Source organism: Rhinolophus sinicus, chromosome 3 (genome assembly GCF_057876585.1).
Source record: "Rhinolophus sinicus isolate RSI-liver-muscle chromosome 3, RSI-T2T, whole genome shotgun sequence".
NCBI classification, from domain to species: domain Eukaryota; kingdom Metazoa; phylum Chordata; class Mammalia; order Chiroptera; family Rhinolophidae; genus Rhinolophus; species Rhinolophus sinicus.
In genome coordinates, this window is record NC_142503.1 from 174,822,146 (window position 1) to 174,840,086 (window position 17,941).

The 17,941-nt window shown below is 51.8% G+C and overlaps 1 protein-coding gene across 7 annotated transcripts in view; it reads left to right on the plus strand.

Annotated features, from left to right (window-relative positions):
- The window catches only part of SMOC1 (SPARC related modular calcium binding 1), a 140,543-nt gene extending 124,889 nt beyond the window's left edge, over positions 1–15,654 (plus strand). For 4 of the 7 annotated variants that reach the window (XM_074327290.2, XM_074327291.2, XM_074327295.2 and 1 more), the window contains 3 exons: positions 8,205–8,449; positions 13,040–13,093; positions 13,608–15,654. In XM_074327290.2, the coding sequence (XP_074183391.1) occupies positions 8,205–8,449; positions 13,040–13,093; positions 13,608–13,624 (316 nt within the window). In that variant the 3' untranslated portion in view covers positions 13,625–15,654. The remainder of the gene's footprint in view (positions 1–8,204; positions 8,450–13,039; positions 13,094–13,607) is intronic. The other 3 variants (XM_019733473.3, XM_074327292.2, XM_074327293.2) reach the window with 2 other exon arrangements.
- Positions 15,655–17,941: the final 2,287 nt, after the last annotated feature.

Here is a 17,941-nt window from a genome sequence, read left to right on the forward strand (position 1 = left end):
GACAGAGACCAGTAAGCTGCGTGGTAAGTGCTAACACAGGGGTGGTAGAACAGAAAAGGGTGTGCTCATTCAGACTGGAGGAGTCCGAGAAGGAAGGACAAGATAGTGAGCTGAGTTTTGAAGGATAAGTAGGACTTAGCCAGTAAAAGAAGGAAAGCCATCCCGGTTAAAAGGAAGGAGTATTGTGACTTCAAGAAAGTGCACGTGCATAGTTCAGTAAGGCTGGGCTGGGGTGGGTGGTGAGGGCGCGGAGGGGAGAGCGGGGTGGCAACAGAGGAGACAGAAGAGGCCGGCGGGCAGGAACCAAGTCTCTAAGGGCCCGTGAGGCTGCTTCCCATGATGAAACCAGGGTGGGAGGCACAACAGGGGTGTGGGCAGTGCTGTGGATCCTACAGCAGCGGAGAAAGGGATGGACAGCCTGCCTGCCTCTGAGCTTGTTTGGCTCACCAAGGAGGGGGCCAGTCGCCCCACATCTGCCCAGAAGCAGAACTATTGTCAACAAGGCAAGGAGTGCCACCACGATGACAGGCCCAGGCCCCCAGGGCCGGAGAGGGCCCAAGTGCAGCTGCCTCAGCGGCCACCAGCAGGACCCTGAGCCTGTGTCTCGGGTGGGTGGGACCAGGACCGCGAGCACAGCGGCCAGTGGTTCTGCGTCCCCAGGCTCACAAAGGCAGCCATCCTGAAAACCCGGTTTTATGTCGCATCAAAGTGAGCACAGTGTTTGCCTCATGGGTTGCCATTCTTGGAAATGCTTGTCCAGGGTGCTTGCTCTCAGTAGCCTCATGGTCCTGGGAGCTCTGAGGCTGCTCCTGGCCCTGGCTCTGTTTTTGCTCACCCTGTGGGCTGGGCCAGTTCTCCTCCGTGAGGAGCGGTGGAGACAGGGTCTGACAGGCCCGCCGATGGGGACTGCTTGGGCGCAGCCCAGGATGCTCGGTGACGAGGTGTCTAAAACAGAGAGGCTTGTGTCCAGATCTCCAAGAAGGTGTGAGTTTTGAAAAGGCGTATTCAGTATTATGTGCCTTTATGTTATTTATGCTTGGAATATGAAAAAAAATACCTGTCATTTCATGCAAAAATGGATGTGAGATGTTTATGTTTAGTGGAAGAGAGAGAAAACAGAAAAGGGGAAAAAGCATGGGCTTACAACCTCCATGTCTGGGTGCTTCCCACCCGTGCAGGGCTGCTGGCTCTGGCCAGCCACTTGGGGAGCCTCCTGGCACTTAGGCTTCGTGCTAAGGAGACAGGACTTCAAGCTCCATCACAGTTACTTCCTGGGGAGCCCAGCTGGAGTCCTGCGTGGCCTTGCTCCAGGCAGGCTGAGGGTGCCGGGAAAGGACGTGAGTCCTGGGCCAGCAGGTGAGGGGCCGGTGGGGCCAAGAGTGCAGCTGACCCCCCGGCAAGGGGCCCAGAGGTGGTTATGACAGATGAGGCCTCACCCGTGAATCGTGGGCTGCAGGGATTTTACAGAAAATAAAAACTAAGAAGTTTACAAATGCTTTAAATACCAGTGTGTCCTTAGGGAAGGGATATTTTTCTTTAAAAAAAAACAAAAACCTTTTAGGTGTAATTTAGAATTGGGAGAAGTTTAAAAAAAATGATCTTTCTTAAACATGTTTTTCATTTTAAGCTCATATGATTTGACCGTGTTTAGTTTTGGTGAGAATGAAAGGGTTGACCTGCATTTGGTAATTGTGTTATCTAGAGGCTGGATAGCCTCGTGCAATTAAAAGGTAGACAAGATGAACCAGGAAATAGTTTAGGAAGCAAGGAAGGGGGTGGGTAGGGGTAAGAGGGAAGGGAAAGAGGAGGTGGCTGGCCAGGGTTACCAGGTTTCCTGGGTTCAAAGCCCTCCCAGGTCTTTCCATTATAGTCAGAGGAAGCCCTAACTGACCTGACCTGGCCCTGCAGGATGGTCTCGCTGGCCTTGCCCCCGCCTCTCATAGTCTTCTCCCTCCCATCATTACATTCTAGCAGCTGGCCCTCCTCAGTTCCTCAAACAGGCCAGGCTCTTGCCTGCCCCAGGGCCTCCATGCCAGCTGCTCCTTCAGCCTGGAACTCTAGAGCCCTGGTGACAAAGAAACACCCTCATTCCCCATCTTCCCGTGATTGGCTCCTGCTTATCCATTTAAATGGTACCTTCTCAGACACCACCCGGTCTAAAGGAGCCGCCCAGCTACCCTCGGTCGCCACACCGCTGTTCAATTCTTTAGCCTAAGGCTTACCACTGTCTGATATTTTGCTCTTTTGTTTATTTAGTGTGTGTCTCACGCCACCTGATGAAAATTGAAGTTCTATCAGAGAAGGAACATTTTCTGCCTTCTTCCTTGCTATATTCTCAGAACTCAGAATAGTGCCTGGCCCATCGTAGATGCTCAATAAATATTGGTGAACTGAATAAACAGCTAGAAGGATGGGTGGATAGGTGGATGGATCACTGTCTGATAGAGATATGTGTCTTGATAAGACCTCTTTATCTTGGCACACGTGAGAGGGTCAAGGAAGCCAATTCTAGTCCCTCTTGCATCCTCTCAAGGTCTGGCAATTAAAGCTGGACATCAGCTGAGGCCAGTGGGAAACTGTCGTACCCAGGGACCATGGGAAGAAGGGACAGGGAGGATGTTTGGGCAGTGCAGAAAAGAGGGTGTCTTCCCCTCTACCTACCCCCTTTCAGCCATGGAGATTTTAGTTTTGCACAAACTCTTATATCTTCACCCTCCCCTTATATAAGCTCTGTGCTGAGTTCTGGAGACATCTGGGGACAAAGGCATAATTTCTGGCTTGGAGGAGCTCCTGGAAGAAGAGAGATCTAATCAAGTGATTGCACTATAGTCAGTATGATCGTAGAATCAGTGCTACAGAGACTCGGGGGAGGTAAGGCCTATGAGAGAAAGCTTTACACAGGAGGCGACATTTAAGCCACAGCTTCACTTACAAACAGGAAAGTGACCTGACCTGGATGGACCAGGGGTAAGGGCATCCCAGCAGAGGGGGCCCTGGGAATAGTGGGGTAGGAACCAGGTACGGCCTATGGAAGGAGTTGCAAGAAGTGTGGTTTCTATTTGGGAGGCAGGCTGTGGACAGGCAGGAGAAGAGGCTGTAGAGTTGGACAGCGCCCAGGTCATGCTGGGCCCTGTGATTCAGGCCAGAGAGGGCAGCAGGGGGCCACGTGATTCCATGGGCACTCCTACGGAAGCCAGACGGGAGGGGAACCAGGTGAGGCAGGAAGGCTGCAGCAATTGTCAGAGTGAAAGGCGAGGAAGCATGGACTAAAGCTATGGGGGAAGGAATGATTTCCTGAAGTTTCAGTAATGAAATCAATAGGGTTTGAAGACTTCTTAGATGGAGAGAATGGAAGAGAGTAAGGTATCTACTTCCTTTTCTGATTTTCTAGCCTGATTTGGGGTGGGGGTGGAGGGAAAGCAGTGCCACCCAAATCTAAAAATAGGCAAAGTAGCATGGGGTGTCCACAGACCCATCTGTGGTTGGTGCATGGCGAGGGCAGCCTGCATGGCAGCCATTCTCAATGAAGATCTGTTGGATGACTGAATTATCCTTTCAGTCCTTCCCACCAGGGAAGAGCTCTCCCTTGAATCAGTCGTCTCATGGTACCCATTAGCCTTTTTTTTTTTTTTTAATTTAAGCGGGGTGACAATTATTAGTAAAATTACATAGATTTCAGGTGTACAATTCTGTACCCTTTATCAGTCCCAAAGGAAGAGTTCTGAGATATGAGCTGGAAGAATCTTCTTCAGCGGGGGAATCCTCCCCTTTTTTCACTCACCCTAGAGAAAGGCAACTTTGAGGGGAGATGGGATGGGCCATAAGAACCTCCTGGCCCTTCACGTGATTCCCCAAGGAGAGACCATCTGTATTGTGGCTTCCTCCTTCCTGCCCAGTGTGGTTACTGGTTACTTGTTGATGGCCTTGCAAGGAAGAGGCTGGAATGTGGCTGACTTGGCATTTCCCAGCCCCACCCTCCCGCACAGCTGGCAGGGCCTGGACCCGAGTCCAGATGGAGCTCAGTTGGTCTGCTTGGTTTGGCTAGTGCCTCTAGGCCGTAACACCTCACCTTCTTTAAAACTGCTTGAGACAGCAGAACTGGGCCCAAGATCTTGGCTGAAGCAAGTTTCCTTGTGGTAAATGGGGTTGGCTCTCCAGCGGTGCATTGCAGCCAAGGCCTGGCGGGGTTCAGGCTGCAGAAGCAAAACTGAAAGTGCTACAGGAGAAGGGCGGCACCTGCCACCTCTCAGTTTGGGAGAAGACTCAGGGAGGCCAGTCCAGTGGGGGCCCTGGCTCTAGTCAGTTTCCTTATCCCTGGAGGCAGGAGTCAACGGGACAGCCACCAAATAGCCCAGTGGAAGGGCAGACACCAATATTTTACTGTGTCTTTCACACCATAGCCAAGGAAACTTGGATGCTCTATGTACCCAGTGAGCCTTTTTAGTAGGAGTGGAACTTCCCCTGCAGGGAGGCCCGTAGCATGGACCAGTGAATCACGGTTAAGTTATCTTAAGGAACCATTGCACCCTCTAATGTAGGGTCCCCAGCCCTTGCCTGATGACCAGCTTTGAATTCCAGCAGTCCTGGTCTCCAGTGGGGATTATGTGTGCAGGTGTGAGGGGAAGGTTGGAAGTTTGATGCCAGTGTAAGCCTAGAGCTGCGAGTGAAAGTTGCCGAAGTGTTTAAAGGATCCTTCTAGAAAGCTACAAGAGCTGGAGGGATCAGTGGGGTATGGCTTTGAGGTCAGGAATAAATTTGGGGAAGCTAACCGTGATGGCAAGGACTCTAGTCAAGGTTGCTTGAGAGATTCCTGGAAACTCTCAGGGAGGGCCTCCTGCCCCATCCCATCCAGCGCTTCCCAGGAAAGTCGTGGCTTCTTATTTAACAGAGGCCTCTTGTGTCTTCTTTCACACATGCCCAGTCCTTGGTAAACCAGGACTCCCAATAGATCTCAGTCTTACCTTGATCTTATACGAAGCATGGTAGGTCTTGGACTTAAGACTGTTGTAAATCAAACCAAAAACTTGATTTACAGAGTTTTAAACCAGATGCTTTCAGGAGTTTCCTTTCTTCTATTACATTTTGTTGGAAATATGGGAACCTCCCCCAAACCCTTCCTGGTTCCTGTCTTTTGTCTCACCCCATCTTCTTCCAGAAGGTTCATGCTTAAACATTCTTCTGGGTCATGGCAAGAATCTCCTTTCCTCTAAATCAAGGGTTCTTTACCTGAGTCCATGACCTTGGCTGAAGTTTAGGGGGTCCATTAAACCTCTACAGTCTGCAGAATTCTTTGTGTGTGTGCATTTTTCTAGAGAGAGACTATGGCTTGTTTAGGTTCTCAGACAGGTCCGTGATCCCCCCAAGCTAAGAAATTCTTGCTTTAAATGCATTTGGAGTTTGCCCTGAACAAAATGTTGGGTTCCCAAGTAGGACCCTAGCATTGCCAGCTTCACGCGTGGAGCTGGGCTCTGTTACGGGGGGAGGTGCGGGTGGGGAGATGGGTTTCTGGAGGTCACAGGCATTCAGAGCAGAGAGTCCTACCCTAACTGGGGAAGAGGCAAGCCTCTCAGGCCCCACAGGGAGGGCTGTGGGCTGTGTCAGTGTTAGAGAGATCCAGAGGCACTGCTTGGAGAGGCTTCCGAGATCCCCTCTTGGGGAAGTGTCCTTGGAGCCCCCAGGAGACGGGTCAGGAGGGGAAGAGAGGAGGCCAGTAGTCAGAACTTACGGGTGCTCTGGGCTTGAGGTCCTGCTGGGAGTAAGGAGGTCAGGAACATGGTTCTCTGGGAAAGAGACAGGGCAGGAAGAGAGTCAGAAGAAAGGGAGGGAAAAGGGAGCAGGAGCCAGATGACAGTCACTCCATGTGGGAGGAAACTCTTAGAGGTTGCAAAGTGGGGAGAAGAGAGGCTTCTTGCTGCAAACTAACCCAAAGGAAGGTGCAGGGAGCTCCATCACTGGGGGTACTGAGAACTGGGCAGGCACGAGCCCCAGGAATACATGTTGGAGGCAGCGAGTCTCTCCTGGCAGGGCGTCCAAACGGATGACCTCATCCCTTCCCGTCTCAGTGACTGAGGCTTTATTATTCCAGCCTCTAGGTAGACATTACGCTATGCTGAGCCTAAAGGTTAGCTGCCTTTGCCTGGGACTCTCATGGCCCCCTGACTGGAGGGGGCCTCTCCTCCCAACCCCCACTCCTGGCTGCTTTAGAAAGCCTCCGGTGGGAATAGCTGAAGCAGCTCCCTTGGGCTCCTCCTGGCTCTCCTCCACTTGAGGGTCTTCCCTCAAGCTTAGGAGAAGGCAGAGGCAGGCATGGTGCTCCTGCGCCACGAGCATCCTGATAGGGGATTTTCTGCAGCCCACCTGGTATACCCTGCAGGAGCAGGCTTGACAGTGAATGTTGTAGGTAAAATAGAGGACGCTTAAAGACACCCGTGTACTGGCAGAGACAAAAATCTGAACTGCGCGTTGAATAACTGCCTGCCTGTTACAAAGACCCCCGCCCCCCAAGCCTGATTTCCATGACAGATGAAGCAGATTCCCAAAGAGCCAGAAGCAGCCGGTCCCTCCCGCCTTCCCCAGGTCCTCCCTGCATTAAACCTGTCAGGATGAGGTCCCACTGGCAGGTCCACTAATTGCACTCTCCTGGAATCAGTTCAGGGTACCCAGGGGGGCCCGCCTAAGACTGCAATGTGCTTAATGAGCCCTGGGCACTTAGCAGGCTCTTTCTGGTATTGAAACTTCTTGTTCCCTAAACATTGAAGTCACTTGGGGGTAGGAAGAGGAGGGAGTTTGCTGGCTTATTCATAGGGGAGGGGGGAGGGAGGGTCCCCTCCCCTCTGGAAAACTCAGCAAGCCCCAGGGAAGAACCCCAAGGCACTGGTGAGTGCCTTGAGTGTTTTTCTTGCTGGGTACAGCTTCAGGCCCTGAACCACTGCTCTCGGATCCTTGTGGAGCAGCAAGTCCCTCTGCCACACTTGTGAGCGTGGCAGTCACGTGGTTTGTCCCAGTGCCCTGCATGCTACGTATTAGAATGTATGGAGCTCCCAAGCTCAGTCTTACTCCCCCTCCCAAGGGAAAGTTGCCCAGGATTTGGACACAAGGGCCTGGCCCACATTCACTCAGTGTCAATCTCTGGGGGCGGGAGCCATGGGACTCCCCAGGTCCATCATTAGTTTTAAAAGTTTTAAGTATTAGCTAGCACCCTGAATCCTTTTTGGGGAAAGATGAGGCATAAGTAAAGAAAATGGCTAGGTAGGACATGTGTAGTTACACATGTAGACGTTGTCACTGTAGGGTCACGACACACATGTGGGTTGTGTTAGTCCCTGTCATTACAGAGCATCCAGACAGCAGGAAACTTTCTTGGTTACTCTAGTCCAGTGCTTCTCAGCAGAATCCCCTGGGGGTTCTAGTTAACGTGTGGCTTCCTGCGCCTACCCTAGACCTCCGGACTTAAAACGTCTTGGAGAGACTCACCTCTCGTAGGTCTGGGACTTGTCAGTTTTAGAACCTCTGTTTGTATCCATCTCAATTGCCTTCGTCTCTCAATTCCTACTGCACTCAGTAGCTGACAGTGACAGACCATGGGAACTTCACACTTCCCATTGAATTGTCCCTGCCTGGTTTCACGTTTTGGGCTCTGTGTCGCTGAGACAGTGAGCAGCTTGAGTCGGGGCTCCCCTCTGACTTTGGAAGCCCTCCCAGGACCTGGCCCGGGCTGGGTGTGTGGCGTGCGCTCAGAGCACACTTTCCCATGGCCTCGTTGATGTGAGTGTACACATTCATGTGTGGAGAACAGCTTCCTGCACTGAAGTTAGGCCAGGACATGGACAATTTGGATCCCAGCTGTGGTTTTCTCAGGTGAATTAAATCCAGCCAATAGATCTTGAGCACCCATCTTGTATAAAAACATTCCAAGCTATGTAGAGGGTGAGGCAGGTTCATGTAATAAGAGTTGCCCGCTTGGCGACCCCTGAGAAATGAATCATCCAGTCCTGAGGCTCACGTTGCAGAGGATGGCTTGATTCTGCCACAGGCCAGGCGGGTCTGGGAGGTCTGGCTGGAGGAGCCATTTCTAACTGGCCGCCAGCAGCCCAGCACGAGTGCCCAGGCACCTGACCGGTGGTGAGGAAACCGAGGTGGGGCTGGCAGTTCCTGCAGGAGCCTGAGCTGTGTTTTCTGGGGCGGGGTGTCTGCCTATGGCCCAGGTTCTCAGAGCCAGACCCCAGTCACACCCTGGAGGAGCGAGTTGTGCACTGGTACTTCAGCCAGCTGGACAGTAACAGCAGCAATGACATCAACAAGCGGGAGATGAAGCCCTTCAAGCGCTACGTGAAGAAGAAAGCCAAGCCCAAGAAGTGCGCCCGGCGTTTCACCGACTACTGCGACCTGAATAAAGACAAGGTCATCTCGCTGGCTGAGCTGAAGGGCTGCCTGGGTGTGAGCAAAGAAGGTGGGTGCTCGTCCCTGTGCTCCTGGCCTTCCAGTACGCGGCCCACCAGGCACAGGGCCCAACACATGGCACCCCTGGTACTCACTTGTTCAACTATTTCCTGGAGTGTGTTATGCTTCGTGCTCAATGCCTGGTACAGTGGAGGAATTGAAGGGCAAGGTCCCTATCCTTCCTCAGTCTACTGAGGAGACACATAGGAAAGTGTTTCTATACATTGTGGTAAGTGCTATGAGAGTGTATGAGGATAGGCCAGGTGCAGTGACAAGTAGACCTGCACAGGTAATGGCTCAACATAGTGGAGATTTGTTCATCTTGCCCGTGTAGTAGTTCAGTGTGATTCTAGGTCATTGTGTGTGCGCACGCGCACGTGCGCGCGCGCGTGTGTGTGTGTGTGTGTGTGTGTGCGTGCGTGCATGTGTGTGGGGATAGGAGGAAGGAGTGGGGATTGCTTTGTGCAGTCACTCTGAGATCCATGCTAAGAGTAACTCCACCATCTTCATCATGTGACTTCCAAGGTCACCCTGGGGGTCATCTTCATCCCCAGCCAGCCAGCTGGAGTAAAGCATGGAGTAGTACGTGTGGGGGAGTTTTGAGCCAGTCTGGCAGTGACACACATGATCTAATTTCACTGGCTGGAACTCAGTCACTAGACCACACCCAACAGTAAGGAAGGCTGGGAGCCCTGGAAGAGGAGGAGAGCATGGATTCTGCTCAACAGGCAAGCAAGTGCTGAGTATTGTAGGGACATATGTAGAGGCATCTAATCAGCTTGGAAAACTTCATGAAGGAACTGATATCTACACCTGGGGTCAGCAAACCCTGGCTGTGGGCCCCGTCTAGTCCATAGCCTGTTTCTGTATGGCCTGTGGGCAAGAAAATGGTTTTGGTATTTTTAAAGGAATGTAATTTTTTTTAAAAAAGATGAAGAAATGACAGAGTTTGTACATGCCCCCAAAGCCTAAAATATTTGCCATCGAGCCCTTTACAGGTAAGTTTGCCAATCCTGATCTAAACCAGTACCTGAAGAATGAGTAAGCGATGGCGAAGCAGAGAGGTCAGGCCAGGGAAGAATGTTCTATGCTGAGGCAAATGAAGAGCAAAGATGTAGAGATGAGGAAACAGAGTTTTAGAGGAAGTGAAAGATGTGAGTATGACTGAAGTGCGTATTTGAGGATGGCAGGAGAGGGGAGGGTGCGGGAGGCAAGGTGAAAGAGTTTAGACTTTATAAGGTTAGTAGGAAGCTGTCGAAGGGGTCCAGTCTGAGAAACTATAGGATCAGTTTTGCTTAAAAATTAGTCTGGCTGCACTATCGGAAATAGAGCGGAGATGAGCAAGGCATAGTATCCAATAGGGGCCACGTGTGAGAAAAACACATCTGGGGATAAAGAGATGGTAGCACTGCAGACCTCGGCGACTGAGTGGATATAGGGATGAAGGTTTGGACAACTGAAGGGTGGATCCCTGGGATGGCAACATGGAAGGGAGAGCAGAGCGGGCGGAGGGTACGTGGCAGAACATGAGTGTGGTTAGAACATATCAAGTTGCCTAAAGGAAGCACCCGAAGGATGAGTGGGTCTGTCATGCAGGTGAAGGTTCTGGGCTGAAGATATTGATTTGGGTGATGCTGACTTGTGTGAAACGGAAGCTTTGGAAAAGCTGGAATCGCTTAGGAAGAGACCTGAGGGCTTTTCCTTGTTCTAACCCTAGGTTGGCCGTGTAATCCCAGAGGGTAGCATGGGCAGAGGTTAGTGACCACAAGGTACGCAGTGTTCAGATCTGCGCCCTCTATGGCTGGGTTCTGGGCTGAGCAACCTTGTTGCTCTGGGCACCCCTGTCTGATGAGGATGCCTCTCTGTTCGCACAGTACTCTGAGTCCCTGAGACATAGTGCAACATCGTGGTTTAAACTCTGCCTCTGCCACAGACTAGCTCTTGTGCCACATACATGCTACTCAACCATTCTGGACATCAGTTTCTTCATCTGTAAAATGGGAATAACCATAGTATCTACCTCATAGGGCTCTTGTGCTGAGTCAGGGGGACAATGAGTGAAAGCATTTATCATAGTGCCCGAGATGTTGGAAAAACTCAATAAAATTTCAATATTGCTATTCTTCATAAGATTATTGCCTCTGTCAGCAGCGCTTATCACAACGTATTGCAGTTTATTTTTCTGATTCCCCCTTGAAGCCATGGGCTGTCTTTTCAATCCCTAACACCTAGCACAGTGCATGGCGCCTAATAGCAACCCATGAGATGAGGGGTTGCCCCTTGTGGTGACAGCACACTTTAACACACTTGGAACCTGTGCTTATCTCAGAGCACAGGCAGGGGACCAATACTGGAAAGAGACCACCTAGTGTTAGTGTAGACCCCAGGCCTACCCAGGAGGACTTCTGGTCTGAGCAGGCATGAATTCACAGAGACGCTGCCATCGGTCCTCTCCCGTGCTGGTAGTTCTGCTTCTTGCAGCACACAGGCTCAGGGGAGGCTGAGTGTGGTTACCTTGGGTCCACAGAGCTTTGGGAGGCTTCCTAACCTTCCTTGGAAGCCTTGCCGGGCACCAGGTCTCCCCCAGCTCTGTCTCTTACTAGCTCTGTAATTTTGTGCAAGTTGCCTAAACTCTCTGAGCCTCAGTTTCCTCATGTGCAAGAAAGAGATATTATTTACCTGACAGATTTGGTGCGAACATTTAACAAGATGGTGCGTGTGAAGGACTTAGCCCAGTACCGGGTGCATGGTGAATGCACAAAAGCAAATTAGTGGTAGTAGAGGAACATACCCATGAGCTACAGGCAGGTCCCCTTGGTCCCTTGCTCTGGGGAATGGCAGAAAGCCACTTGGGTAGATGGTATGTAGGGAATGGACCCCATGCTTTGGTCATCTGGTATCATGTAGTGCCCTCTGGTGGGCTGAGAAGGGCTTGCATGCCAGGAGGGGGGACAGAAGGGGGCCAGGGAGGACATGGTGTTTGGGGGTAAATGTAGCTTTTTGTCTGAGGGACCTAATTTTTTGGAAATGCCTCCTGAACACAGGTATTTTTAGCAACCAGACTCCTCACTGGGGAGGTAAGTTCTCTGCAGCATGAAAAGGCCAGACATTCTGCGGGCTGGGGCCTCTTTCTTAATCGGTCCTTCCCAGTTTATAAAGCACCTTCATCAGGATTAGTGTCACCGTCCCGTGATGGAGGCAGGGTGGATACTAATTCCTCCATTAAAAAAAAAAAAAAAAAGCCAGCTCTCCCTTTGAATTGCCCAAGGATGCTTTCTGCCCTGGGTTCAGGCTTGGGTCCCTCCTGCCCTCCTTGGTGGTTAAAACATGGTTCTGGAAGCTGAGCCAGGTCTGAGTTTGCTTCACCACATTAAAGCTGTGCCATCTCCAAGCCTTAGTTTTATCATCATAAAATGGGGGTAATTTGATCATTTTATAACGATCGTATACAATTGCTCTGAGGATTACCTGACGTGACTCAGGTAAAGGGATTAGTGCACGAAGCCTTCCCGAAGGAGAGCCGTTTTCTTTTCCGAGTCTCAGCTCCTGGGCAGTGCTGTGCTAGGTCCCTCTCTATATGTGCTTAGAGCTGTCTGCTCACCATGGACAGAGGCAGGTGCTGGATGGAGCAGGTGAAGATGGGATCTGGAGCCAGGCAACCTGGCTCTGTCACTTCTCAGCTGCCTATCTTTCCAAGTTTGTTTCTTCCTCTGTAAAATTGGATATACTGATATCTACCCTGCACCCCATCCCACCGCATGTTCTGTCTCTCTCTCTCTCAGGTCTTAAGGAAGGTTAGCATAACTGGGGCACACTGAGCGATAGGTTCACGTGACCAGTGAGTGGGCGTGGATTCCACAACACTGTTTACCCCTCAAAGGCCCTTTGTCCACCTCCATGAATTCAGTCAGTCTTCAAGGCAATCCTGTGACAGAGGCAGAGCAGAAGCAGCACAGCTGTCATCCCAGCTCCCTTCGATAGACAGACCCAGAGAGGTTAAGGGGCGTGCCCAAAGCCACACAGCCTCCAGGGGTCACCGGAGCTGGCCCGGCTCTTGATGTGCTTGCCCCCCTGCTCCTCCTCCTTCCTTTAGGAACCTGGGCCCTGCAGGTGCCTCCCTATGGGGTGCAGTAGGTGTCAACAGAACACACCTGGGACCCTGGTTAAGTCACTCAACTGCTCTGAGTCTCACTTTCCAGATTCGTCAAGTAAAGGGGCTGGACCAGAAGATCGCTAAGATTCCTTCCGCCTCTGACATTCTGTGACTTGGAGAACCAGATCCCAGAAGTTTCTGCAAATGTCCATCAGCACCAAAGCCCTTCTTGTCTAGTAGCTGAGGGGAGGCACCAAAGAGGCCCCAGTGGGGACCTGCCTCATGGAAAAGGGACTTTGTTTCAAAGTGATGGGTAGCAATGGGTCCCCCAGGCAGAACAGGGCTACTGACACCCACAGAACAGGAAGCACGACCCACAACCTCTGGCTCTTTCCCAAGGCAACTCTTCATTCTGGAGGTTGAAGGGGACAGGGACCAAGGCATAGAAGCTCTACCAATTCCCTGGGTCAGGGCCACTCGAGTGTCGTATGTTCCTGTTTGTTGCAGGTCGTAGTCTTGGCAGCTTCCCCCAGGGAAAACAAGCAGGCACAAACCCATTCAGTAAGTCGCCTCTTTCTGGGGTCCCCTCTCTGGGCCCCCTCATGCAGCTTTGGTAGTGCAGTAGGTGTGGAGGGATTGGCCGAGTTACTTAGGTTCCCATTTTTAATTTTTGCTCAGGATACAAGAGAAAGATTGGTTAGTGCTATGAGGAGCCTCACATCCCCACCTGTAAACAAGCAGCTGCCACTTCTGCTCCAGCCCCAGGTTGAAAGGCTGGCATCTGGGAGAAGTGTGGTTTGTGCAGAGTGCACGCCCCCAATGGGCTTCCTAGGCAAAGCCTGTTTTCTGGAATGCCAGACTTGTTCCAGTTGCCATTATGATGTCTCCTGGTGGTAAGAGATAGGCAGGTAAAGCATGGGCTTATCTGCAAGTCTAGGCTAGCTGTGTCCCGTCCAGCCCCATATCTAACAGCAGGTGGAAAAGACTGCTCTTTGGGGAAAATTGATAAATGTAGTTGGATTTCGCTGAAACCTAAACCCAGCTCTAACTTCTTGTTTATACCTCGCCTTCTCAGTAGGACGCCTCGTCTAAGGAGCAGAAAACCACAGGGCAGGCAGAGAGACCAGGGAAGCAGGACGAATCATCAGACACCTAACCTTCGACGTTGCCCGTGGCCCAGCCAAAGCCCATGTAACATGAGTGGTGCCCACTGTATTTGCACTTTTAATAACTCTTATCTGCGTGTTTTCTTTTTGGTTTCACTTGTAAACACCAATATCTAATACCACAGTGGGAAAAGGAAAGGGAAGAAAGACTGTTTATTTTCTCTTTTATTGTAAGTTTTTGGATCTGCTACTGACAACTTTTAGGGTTTTTTTTTGTGGGGGGAGGATATTGTTGGGACTGAGAAGAAAGAGATTTATATACTGTATATAAATATATATGTAAATTGTATAGTTCTTTTGTACAGGCATTGGCATTGCTGTTTGTTTATTCCCCTCCTTCACCCTGCTCTGGGTTGTGGGAGTTCTGGACACACAGCCCAGCTTTCCAGAACCCAGGACTGTAGCCCCAGCCCACCTGCATTATGTCTGGAAACTGCCCCCTGTGTGTATATGGACGGGAGCCCTTTGATATTGCAGACTCCCTCAGTTCCTTCCTGGTGGAGTAGGGTACTGCCCTGTGCCATAGCTACCAAGGCTGACAAGCCAGTAACGGTTGGCCTCCTCAAGGGAGGTTGGGTTGGGGGAGAGATGGGAGTCGCCCTGGAAGGAGGGCAGTAGCCAGCTCAGGCACCATGCCTCCCACTCCCGTGTGTTCCTGTTATCCAGACCCCCAGGTGGCCCAGGATAGGGGGGGTCCCCCAGGACCCTAGTGACACACAGAGCAAATATCCTCAGCAGATTTGCATTAGGTCAGTTGAAACATTTTTACCCACATTTAGCATCTACTCTGTAAAGCATGAGAGGGGAGGCAAAGAAGAAAAAGGCACACAGTGGCGCCTTTTATCTGTAGATGTTTCATGTTTAAGCAGCAGAGGGAAGAGGAAAGAAAGCGCTATTGGTGAGTGCGGTGCCCACAAGAAGTCTCCCACAGATGAGGCTTCGGAGACCTAGGCTGCCAGGTCATACGGCTTTTTACCTCCACGTCCTCCTCCTCCCCTCCCCCCCACTGCCACCCGCACTCCGCTGTGGTCAACACAAGCCCGAGGGAGGAGTTGGGTCAGTCACCTTGTTGGTAACTGACTGGTTTGATTGTTTAACCCAATACTGACATTCTTCCTGTTCCCTCCAGTGCTCGTAAGGGCTTCTAGGCTTGAGGTCAATTCCAGAGCAGCCCTGACTTTGGGCCTCCTATTTCTGCCTCCCCTGGAAATGCAAAGATGATAACCTAAGGAGGGGGAAATCCTGGCCTGTCTTTCCACAGACGTTTTACCAGGGTTCCAATGGGGGCTGCCCAGCCTTTGGGTCAGATGCACAGCTTCCTCTGCCCAGGTGACAAGGTCTATTCAGACAGAGAGCAACAAGTGACACTTAGCGCCTCTTCCCATGAGCAGCCATGGCAGCAGGGAGGGAGGGTGGGGACCCCAGGACTGGTGCCCTTGTCAGTTTGCTCTTGGGAATGTGGCCTCACATTGTCGCCCCTCCTGGTGTCCCCATAAGTGCATGACCTTGCAGGATTATATCCCGCCCTGGTTTGGAGAGCTTTGGCACCAGGAACACTGGCCTTCTCAAGGCCCAGCTCTGGGGAGGGCCCCTCAGGGACAAGCATGGCCTTTCTGGGACTTGATCTGAAAGTTCTTGCTGTCCTGGCGAAAGTCCTAGTGCTTGTCTTGGGGATGATTGGAGGCCCCCTACTAAGGTGAAAAGGGAGCCCTCGCCCATTAGCCTGGCCCAAAAAACTGTGTGCTGGAGCTGGATGGACCTCCCAGGAGACCCCAAGCCCTTCTCTGGCCTGGGGGAAGCGTGTCAACATAGAGAAGGCACCTCCTGTAGAAATCAGACTCTCCCCTAGTCATCTTCTTTCTCGTGTGTAGGCTGTGTTGTGTGGTTTTCCTTTGTGAAGAGGGAGGGAGACTATTTGTAGCTTGTTTTATAAAAAATAAAAATGCGTCAACCTTGGTGGCTGTTGCCTCTTTCATTGGGTGGCTTCCTCTGAAGCCTTTAGGAAAGACTTCATTCCCTACAAGGTTTAGGTGTCTTCCTTGGCTCCCTCCACTCTGATCCTAGGAAGTCCGAGTTGCTGGACCAGAAGAGAAGCCAAATGTGGCCACGAGGTGGCACTGTGCTTTGCTGTGAGGACATTGATCCTCTTGGCCCTTGCCTACAGTGTTTGTGCCCTCTGTGTAATTCTCCCGCTTACCTCCACCCATACCATCACTGGACTGTCTCCGGTAGCACTTCGGGGGCGGGACTGGGGGGAAGCCCATTCCATGGCTTCAGGCTGGTGGGAGTGGGCACCTTGGCCCCAGCCCACATCACAAGACCCCAGGCTGAGAAGCAGCTGTAGGTGGGGAGCAGGCCCCCAATGGGGTTCATGCCATCTGTGCCCCAGGTTTGTGGGACACATACGCAAGTTGAGGCTGCTGGCCTGACTCTCAGAGCTGGAGGACTTCAGGTGAGCACTGGCAGCAGGGATGACGCTCTAGATTTCCTCCAATGATCTTGGCCTCTTTTTCTTTTGCCCCCTCTCTCTACACACACAGCTGTCTCAGGAAGTGGCTTCTTCACCAGCCTCTGAGAACCTCCTCCACATTCCTTTGCCACACTCTACGCCCTTGTCCTTTGCAGATGAACAGAAGGCAATGCCCCTTGAAGAATTCTTCCCCAGCCTCTTTTCCAGCGAGGCTTTCCTGGGAAAGGGTCTCATCCCTTGAATGTGGTCACACATGTCCCTCCTCCTCCAGTGCTGACTGACGCTGTTTGATGTGTCACAGGATCTGTCATATTTAATACTCACCCCAGCGCAGTGAGACAGGCAGCCCCATTCAGACGTGTGGATTCAAACTCAGGAGTTCAGCCACTTGCTGGGTGCACCCGGCTGGGAAAGGCAGAGCCAGGAATCACCCTCAGATTTTCTGAGTCCAGGCCCAGAGCTGTACCAACTCCCCCAGCCGCCTTCCTTGAAGGGACTAGAACAGCAACCTTCTCCCGTCTTTCCAGCTCAGACCCCAGGTGCTTTCATTCAGCCGTGAGTGCGTTTGTTCTCTGCACAGTTTAGGGTCTTATTAAAAGCCGCTAATTTGCAGGGGCCTATCATAGGCTTTAGGAATTTGGGGAAGAGAAATGAGGGAGGCATTTGCCCACGTAGGACCTCAGGGAATGACTCAGGGTGGACCTAGTCTTCAGCAGAGAGACCCAATGTGGTGTGAGGCAGGTCTGAGTTCACACTTGACTTCAGAGCCAGCCGGCAGCCCCCATTTGGCTTTCCTCTGCTTTCTCCAAAAAGAGCTCGTTTCTCCATAGTAAGACCAAGAGTCAAGGAGAAGTGAAAGCAAGGTCCATCCTGTTTCTTCTTTCACCAAGAAGCTCTTGAGCCACACCTTGCCTCTTTGGGGAGGAGACTGGGGACATTTTCAGCCAGGATGTCATGCGATGACTGCTTCTGGGGCCAGGCATCTTGTCAGAACCCCAATGATGCTATCAGAGGAGGGGCCTCCAGGCCAGGACCCACCTCTGTTTCCCAAGAGGAGCTGGGTAGGATGGGCAGCTGGCAGCACCACCCCCCCTTATAGAAAAAAGCCCAGAGAGAGTGTCATGCAGGGTCTCAGCTCCCGCTCCCCCCACCAGAACGCAGGACATGGTGAGGCCGAAAAGGAACACCAACGGAGCCATAGGGGAGTCATACCACTGTATTCTCGCTGGCGGCTGGGTTGGAGACACAAAAGCAAACATCCGCCAGTACCCCAACAAGGGGTCTTCCTGCACCCTAGTCTCACTGGCGGCCGGGCGAGACCAGGAAGTAGGATCCACATGATCGGCAATCCACCGTCCACTTCTCTGCCTGCCAGCCAACCAACTAACCAGCACAGCCATGGCAGTTGTATCAGTAGCTAACTGGCTAACTGGTTACAGCTGATGGCCAACCACTCACAGCTGATGACAATCTACTACCGGAGCCAGCGCCCCTCCATGTGAAGCCGAGAGCCTGGTAATGGCTCTCTGGGACTCTGTCCTCACAAAGAGCTACTGTGGTTCTCTGGCCACTTGCTCCCAAGTTCCTGAATGACCCATAAGGTTACAGGTGTGCCCACCAAGGAGGCTGATCTTCTCAGGCACCCTGATCTTCTGGTCTGTGGTATTTGGCTTTTGTTCCATTGCACAAGTGAGGACAGGCAAAACTTGACCTTTTCCTTCATGGAGTGCTACCAAATCAAGCCCTCAATGCTAGGGCGTGGATCACTACTCC